The 8,556-nt window shown below is 37.4% G+C and overlaps 2 protein-coding genes across 4 annotated transcripts; both read right to left on the minus strand.

The window, feature by feature from the left end:
* Positions 1-1,127: 1,127 nt before the first annotated feature.
* Positions 1,128-3,499, minus strand: LOC133790604 (uncharacterized). 3 transcript variants are annotated; one of them, XM_062228287.1, is made up of 8 exons: positions 3,382-3,499; positions 2,950-3,295; positions 2,704-2,860; positions 2,444-2,606; positions 2,264-2,345; positions 2,021-2,130; positions 1,610-1,867; positions 1,128-1,502 (listed from the first exon to the last, which is right to left on the minus strand). In XM_062228287.1, the coding sequence occupies exons 2-8, from the start codon at positions 3,284-3,286 to the stop codon at positions 1,389-1,391; spliced, it is 1,221 nt and encodes a 406-aa protein (XP_062084271.1). In that variant the 5' UTR covers positions 3,287-3,295; positions 3,382-3,499; the 3' UTR covers positions 1,128-1,388. The 3 variants fall into 3 exon arrangements, with proteins under 3 accessions (XP_062084271.1, XP_062084270.1, XP_062084272.1); XM_062228286.1 differs by having other exon boundaries at positions 2,950-3,469; XM_062228288.1 differs by lacking the exon at positions 2,264-2,345 and having other exon boundaries at positions 2,021-2,128; positions 2,950-3,471.
* Positions 3,500-7,480: 3,981 nt separating this feature from the next.
* On the minus strand, positions 7,481-8,074 carry LOC133791328 (uncharacterized). Its single transcript, XM_062229252.1, has 2 exons — positions 7,710-8,074; positions 7,481-7,622 (listed from the first exon to the last, which is right to left on the minus strand). The coding sequence occupies exons 1-2, from the start codon at positions 8,042-8,044 to the stop codon at positions 7,481-7,483; spliced, it is 477 nt and encodes a 158-aa protein (XP_062085236.1). The 5' UTR covers positions 8,045-8,074.
* Positions 8,075-8,556: the final 482 nt, after the last annotated feature.

Here is an 8,556-nt window from a genome sequence, read left to right on the forward strand (position 1 = left end):
GTGACAATAAGTCAGTTGTATTGTATTCCAACAACAACAGGAGCTCGACAAAGTCAAAACACATTGACATCAAGTTCCTTGTTGTAAAAGAAAGGGTACAGAGTGGACAAATTTGTATAGAACACTTAGGTACAAACTCCATGATTGCAGACCCCCTTACTAAGGGTTTGCCACCCAAGGTCTTTCATGAGCACACTGCTCGTATGGGTGTTTTAGAGTATGAGGATATCTAGATTCAGTGGGAGTTTGTCTTTATTATCCTTTGTGTTTTATTTGTTTCATGAAACTTGTGTATTTAGATATTTTTCTGATCAGAATTTATGTTATTAAGTTTATTTCATTTTGTACATTAAGCTAAAGTTTTGATCTCTATTAAGTAAAGTAGGACCAATTGAAAATTGACATGAATAGATCACCATGCATGTAAATTTCATACCACATTATCATGATTGATCTATGTCATTTAACTGTGTCGGTATATGTGACCATTGATGGGTTTAGTTGTGATTGATACAACGAAAATCGCTTTGATCCTATGTTGATATAGTTAATGGACGAGATTGCATATCCCTATGGTTATGATGACAAAGTTATGAGCTCAATAAGGTTAACACATTTATATATATACATATGTGGCCCAGTGGGAGATTGTTAGAAATTTATTGGGGTCACAATTGTATATATAAAATGTGTGTTGGGTCATCAAATAAATAAGTCAAATTTATGTGGTCTATTTTGGAATAAAGTTTATGACTTAAGGGCATGATTGTCATGATTTTAATATGTGGATACCAATTAGACAATTTCTGATTTGATGAATGGCCAAATTAGAAATAGTTAATAAATATTACTAACTGTTTTGGCAGTTGGTAATATAACGGGTAATGGTCCCCATTTTTGCATCGTATCGTATTTTTCAGATTCCTGAATCCCCATCATCAGGAAAATAAGGCTTCAAAGGTTTTTGATGCAAAATTGGAAGATCATACCCTTTTACAAACGATTCAATGGACTTCGGTACGCTTCCGCTGATCTTTGATTTTATAGTTAGATTTTTCATGAATTAATTAGGGCTAAATTCAGATTACAATATTCTAACATAGATATCATCAAGACCAATCCAAAAGAAGAGGCAACCACAAGCCTGTTATTAATCAAACAATTTCACTTTCTATGAAGCAAAACATAATCAAACAATTTCCTTATCCAATTGTCAAAATTAGAAAAGCAACCAAAAACACAGACAATTACTGATTAATGTTTAGCAACATCACTGTTAACTAAAACACCATCTTCTGCTGGAGGTTGGAGATGAACATAAGTTTGGAAACTGATCATGATCATGATCATCAAAATTAACCAACAGCAAACCAGGTTGGTCTATTACTTTAACCAAGACTAATTTCTTTTGGAAAGCGTTCACAGCAAAGAACGTTGTCCCATAGAACCTTCAAGTCATCCTTAAGCATTTCACTGATGAGATTCCTATCAGCATCTTCTTTCTGATGATGGGAAACACCAAATAAATTACCCAAAAAAGATAAAAGAGTCTGAATCACAAAAGAGTCATAGAGAATATATATATATATATATATATATATATACATACCAGAAGTTCTGAAGTTAATCCTTTAAACTTAACAGCAACCTCCCTTTTAGCTTCCTCACTTGTAGACCGAAAAACATCTCTGATCTGAAGCGTTAGCGATGGACACTTGAATGTTTTTTGCGTTATGCGCCAAACTTCAGCCACATAAAATTTATTTCCAGACTCAGTGTTCTCCAAAGGCCATCTCAGACCAATCTTAAGATTTGTATCAACAATAGCAGAACTAATCAAATCTTTCAGGCTTTGCATGTCCTCATCCTGTATTGTTGGCAAGAAGAATATCAGGAATCAGTATCCTTACAAATATATATATATATAAATTTGAAGTACTTTCATTAGATAAATAATAGGTTTGAGAGTTTGGAATTGTGTAATCGTGTATACATTGGTAATCAAAGATAGAAAACTTACAGTAAGAACAGATTTAGTTCTTTTAGTGGCTAGATCGAGCCTCATGTCCAAATTCTTTTCAAGGCAAGATATGTCCGTGAGCATGTAACGCGTATGGTCGTGCTCAATCTAAAAAGAAAACATGCTTTCAAGCATTAGAACTTGAATGAAACTTGACATTACAGATTCAGGTACATACATATATATATATATATAGACATGTTTAGTAACAATATAACTAGTATCATGTAAGACATAAAAACCTGTATAGATGTAGCTTTTCATCTTCTTTCAGTACCCTACATTTGCACCTCCTACTTTTATCTGGTTGTGTTACGTCACCAAACTACAGAGATATATATATATATATATATATATAGAAAACATGTTTAGAAACTTGATAATTGTAATAGATAGATTGATTAAGGATGAGCACAGACTTACATAAACACGATACACTTCTTTCTCCTTCTCAAATTCAAGGCCACTCTTTGAGGCACCTTCATTTATTAAGTACTCCACATATGATTCTGGAATATTTGTGTAAAATGAGCTTCTCCGCGGCCTCAGTGAGTCTTCCTCTATTTTTTTTCCATAATATGAAGGCCTACAAAACAACAATGAAATTGGTTAATTTCATACATACAAATTTGTAAAATTTTAATAAATAAATGTATGTATGTATGTAAAAGATACAAACTAACCCACTAAAAAAAAGTACTTTGCCAATTCTAGCGATTACATCTGAAGTAACTTTTACGTGGTTCTGATTCATAGTGTCCCTAATATACGCAAAAGAAGAAAGCAAGCCTTGCAGCACATCTTCTGCTATGTACTCCCATGGCCGTCTTGTAAAGCTCTCTGTGATCATCAAAGTAAACTAATAAGTATCAAAGAGCCACCAATACCATCATGGAAATAAAGAAAAGAAAACTAATGCTCAGCTGTACCATCACTGTCGCAGTATAAAACTTGACGCTCTGAAATTTTCCCATGGATGAGATTTTTCCCAGAAACGGAGTGGAGATGAACAGAAGGTGGCAAGTGATTATGATCATCCAAACCAACAGCGAACCATCTGAATATACCATCATATTTATAACCTGGGCCCCGGTAGTGGGCAGTAGTACTGGTAGTTCGAGCAGCAGACTTGTGTTTGAGATTTTTTTCCTTGATGAGAAAAGGAGGAAAAGCTGGCTTTGGTAATGGAGTCTGTGATGAAGAACCTTCATGATTACCGTCATCGTTCTTGGAAGTAGGTCGTTTATGAGGTGGAACATAAGCCATGCTCTCAGTCTGCGAATCAGTTACAGAGAAGGAAAATCACACTTCCTTTCTACTCGAATATATAATAAAATGAAAACAGAGTACAAAACTGCAACCTCAGTTCTTCTGCTGAATTTTCTCCAACAATGTGTTTGTGTGCTTTTTTTTTTGCTTTACCTTGGAAATATTCTCTGCCCCCAAAAGACTTTTTTCTTTTTGGGTTCCATTTAACTCTTTTCTTTCCCTTCCACAATAAGTGGTCATTTCTTTTCTTCTTCAATAAGCAGACTTTTCTTTTCTATTCTATCCACATTTGCTTTTTTTTCTTATTTTCTTTTTTCTTTAGCTTAGCTTTCTATATGGTCACTTATTTACTTGGCAATGCAATATACGTTATAATATAATATTTTACAAAATCTATTAAAATTAGGAGCAATTCTATGGTGGGACATATTTTTAACCCGCAACGTCCTTTGTGTTTTTGGCTTTATTTGGGAAATTTGATTTTTAATGCAATAAGTGATACTCTGTTTGAAAAATATTTTATCACTATATAACTCTCGTTTTTATGTTACTAATGCCGTTACTACCCAAAATACCCCTGACATAATTTTCCCTCTCTTTTTCTCATTGTCTTCACTCTCTATCTCTTATGTTTTCCATTTTTATCTCTCAAACTCTCGTACACACAAAAAAAGACAGCCACCATTAATTTGCATTTCGGATCTAGGGGCAAGTTGTGAGTCCTTTCAAGTCAAGAAACTTCATTTTGGATTTTGGATCTAGGGAAAAAATCGTATGGGTAAGTATATATTTGTTATATGTAGTGAAGAAATTTGTCTGGTTACATTACTTGTCGTATTTCGAACAGATATGTGTATACCTTCATGTTTTATTGCAAATTTTCACGGAATGAATTTTGGATACTTCGTGCGTTTTTTTCTGGATTTTTTTCCTGCCTTGATGAGTTTCGATGAAACTCGATAGGTCTTGATGTGCTGCATGCATGCTGGCTCGATGGTCCTCGATGGACCTCGACGTGCCTCGATAGTGTTAGGATGTATACCTCGATTGTACTCGATAAAACTCAATAGGTGTATAAGAGTTTAATTGAATTTAATAACTCGATTGTACTCAATTATACTCGATAAAACTCGATAGGTGTATAAGAGTTTAATTGGATTTAATAACTCGATTGTACTCGATAAAACTCGATAGGTGTATACGAGTTTAATTGGATTGTTTGCCTCGATTGTACTCGATAAAACTTGATAGGTGTATAAGAGTTTAATTGGATTGTTTGCCTCGATAGTCCTCGATTGTACTCGATAAAACTCGATAGGTGTGACCTCGATAGGACTCGACATAAATCGATAGAAATCAATATTTTCTGTTTTATGTTGTAGTTTAACTTTTTGACCTTTTTTTTTGTTTTTTTTTTTGCAAATTCGACTGTTTTCGTATTTGTCGCATTCAATGGTGTTTGGGAACTCGAAAATAGGGATTGGATTTTCAGAGATGCTGAAAATCAAGTTCTGCCCGTGGAGAAGGGTGTGACATATGAGCAACTGCTTGACATTCTGTACGATGAGCTTGATGTGGATAAATGTGTGCATGACTTGAAAATTGAGGTCCCGTACACATGCCTATCACAATCCGTCAAACCTACCATTATAAAAAATGATAGGCATGTGCGTGCATTCATTGAGTTAGCATCGAGATCTGTAGAGAAGCTCATTCCTCTATGTGTCACATTGATTACGAAGGGAGGTGTAAGAAATGCATCGGCTTCTGCCAGCGTTAATAAAGAAGTTCGATTTGAAGAGAACATCTCTCCTCCACGTCATGGTTTCAAAGGAACTCAAGGTGACGTTGGAACATGTGTTCCCGAGACAAATCCAGATGTCATAGTCCATGGTGATATCTCGGTTAGAGATCCTTCATACGTGCATGACACGGCGGAGTCCGATCCCTATGGCTACGAACCTTATGTCAACGACGATCCTGTTGCTGATGCAACAGATCTCGGTGGGCTAGATGTTAGGGCAGATTTTCCAACACAGAGTTCAGATGTTATGGTAGATGAGGAGCGCAAAATAGAAGACCGGCAAACACCTGGGACCAGCAGTAGTCGTCCAGGTCCAAGTAGAACCGATGATAGTTTTAGATGGAGTTCTCCATTGGACTTAGGTGAAGATCGTAGAACATGGAGTACTTCCATGTTCACCAAAGAGGATATAGAGGCCTCACATCAACATCATTCCTCAACCAGCAAAGCTTCAGGAGAATTGCACCTTGGGAAGTTCTTTCAGAACAAGCTTGAATTGAAAACCAAAGCATCCATATTTGCGATGAAGAATAATTTTGAGTTTATGGTGAAGAAATCTGGGACTGATGTGTGGTACATTACCTGCAAGGATCCTAATTATGGTTGGAGATTGAGGGGTAAGAAAAAAATGCGATCTGAAATGTTCGAGATTACTGTATACAACGAAGTACATACTTGCTCACAAGAAATGCGAGATAAGGACCACCGTCAAGCATCACCATGGGTGGTTGGGCACCTAATCAAGAGGAAATTTGCTAGCGATGGTACTCGGTACATGGCAAACAACATAAGGGAGGACATGGAGCACCATTTTGGGGTTGAAATGAGCTATGAGAAGGCGTGGAGATGCAGAGAAAAGACTCTTATGTATGTCAGAGGGACACCTGAGGAATCATACTCCAAGTTACCTGGATACCTGTGTCAGTTGGAGCATAAGAACCCAAGTACAATTATTGATTTTGTAGCAGAAGATAGTTGTTTCTTGTATTGCTTCTTTTCCCTCGGTGTTTCTAGGTGTGGTTTCCAGTACTGTCGTCCTGTAATTTGTGTGGATGACACATTCTTGAAGAATAAGTATGGTGGGCACATGCTCTGTACTGTTGCATTGGATGCAAACAACCAGTTGTTTCCAATTGCATTTGCATTGGTGGATAGTGAGAACCATAACTCTTGGACTTATTTCATGAGAAGGAAGCCATAGGGGACGTTGAGAACCTTGCTTTTGTATCGGACAGGCATAAAAGCATTAATCATGCTTTGGAGCTTGTGTTCCCAGATGCGTATCACAATGCATGTTACCATCATATCTGTATGAATGTTGTGGCAAAATTTAAAACTGACCACGTGCAAGACATCATGGGGTGTGCAGCGTACGCATTTCGAAGAACGGAATTTCACAAGTTCTTTGACAAGATTAAGGTAATTAATCAGCCCATTGCTCAATATCTAGAAGGAATTGGCTTTGAAAGGTGGAGTAGTGCTTATTTTCCTGGTAACCGATACAATATCATGACGAGTAACTACGTAGAAAGCTTTAACAATAAGACCAAGGAGGCAAGGAGCTTTCTAGTTGCCACTTTTCTTGAATTCATAAGATTCACTTTTCAGTCTTGGTTTGCAGATAGACGTGAAAGAGCTGCAAAAGCAACAACTGTGTTATCACCTGAGATGGAAAAATGATTTGAAGCAAATAGGTGATAAAGCAATTTTTTTAGATGTCCAAGTCCTTGGTTATCACGAATTTCTTGTGGTCGATGGTAATGGTGATGGTGAGGTGAACTTGGCCACAAAATCATGCTCCTGTGGCATGTTCTAAACCATTGGGATACCCTGTGTACATGCTTTTGCTGTAGCCAGAAAAAGAAGCATAAACATTTACTCATTGTGCCTTACTATAGAATCGAGGCATTGAAGGACACTTATAAAGATAATATTTACCCTGTTGGGAACGAGGATGAATGGGTAATCCCTGATCACATCAGAGATACGGTTGTCGACGTCCCCGCTGAGAAAACCCCTGTAGGAAGGCCCAGGAAACAGAAAGTGGGTAGGCGAAAGACAAATCGCTATGCTTCACACGGGGAAAAGATTGTCAAGCCACGTAAGTGTAGCAGATGTGGTGGTAGTGGGCACAATAGGAAGTCATGTAAGGCTGCGATTTAAAATATTGTGTTATGTAATTATTTAATTGATTTTGCTGCATTTTTCATATGGAATACTTCTTCTAATACTTTGTGTGTTTGGATGTCGAGGCAAACACATTATGTGAATTTAATATTTTTTTATTTAATAACTTTTTCAAAAAATATTGTTTGATAAAAAATAATATACAAAACTAACTATATGCTATACTATACAAGATGTGTAAGACAAAAATGTAAAGAGCATCACGGGGCCAAATTTTGATAGAACAGATCCACACACCACTTGGTCCTGAAATGCTGGATGTTCTCATCGATAACAGTATCGAGTGGTAGCCTGGCAACCAGATGCTCGATATGTTTGATGGCAAACATACCACAATCCCCACTGCATATAATCGATTTTGTGTCAATTAAAGATAAAAATAACTTTAATTTTCAGATTTCAAAATCCACTAATTAAATAGGGGAATACCTTGTCTTAGTCTGAGGACACTCCTCTGGAGGAATACGACAATATGAGAAAGGCTTTGCATTCTGCTCAGGATATACCTGGAGGTCCTCATGGTCGTCAAACATGCCAGAACACCATAACAACGAAGGCAACAATAAGCACCAAGGCTTGATCGCTTCCTCCATCAGAGTGGGACTGAGCACGCTATGGTTGGAATCATAAACGTTGATGCACCACGTTGGAATGGAGACTTCAATGGCGATCCAATGTGCGGCTTTCTCGACGTGCAAGGCAAAATATACTTCACTCACATTTTGCCATGATACAAGGAATTGATTATCATCGCCCTTCAACATTCTCAGCACATCGTTGTCCCATGTATACTTAGTGCCGATTTCTCTTAAATGATTCCAACGACCTAGGCACACCTAGGGGAAGGTGGTGTTCATGATCGCAGCATCCTGCCGAAATGCAGCATGGTAAAAGTGGTGTCGGCGGCGTAGCTTGTGCAAAACAGCATCAATATGCTAAAAAAACATAAAAATTCGTTAGTACCATCAATATATTTTAAGATTGAATTGAAAACATGAATGTAATTTACATACCGAATCCCAAAGCCAAGTCTGGACTGTGTGCAACTGTAAGAACCATGCCACACCATGCGTCCCAGTATACACGTTGCGGTCTCTCTTATTGTCGATCTTCCCGATGATCCACTTATGGAAGCTCTTCTCCTGCTGTGGGTCACACCTCCTCAGTGGTTCAGCAACTAGCCCATGTTTATCTAGTCTGATCTTCTTTGTTGGGTCGATGAAGTCATCAAAACGCTTGGGCCTGCGTTTCTTCCTAACAACTTCAAGGTCAGCTG

The sequence above is a fragment of the Humulus lupulus genome, chromosome 7 (genome assembly GCF_963169125.1).
Source record: "Humulus lupulus chromosome 7, drHumLupu1.1, whole genome shotgun sequence".
Classification (NCBI taxonomy): Eukaryota; Viridiplantae; Streptophyta; class Magnoliopsida; order Rosales; family Cannabaceae; genus Humulus; species Humulus lupulus.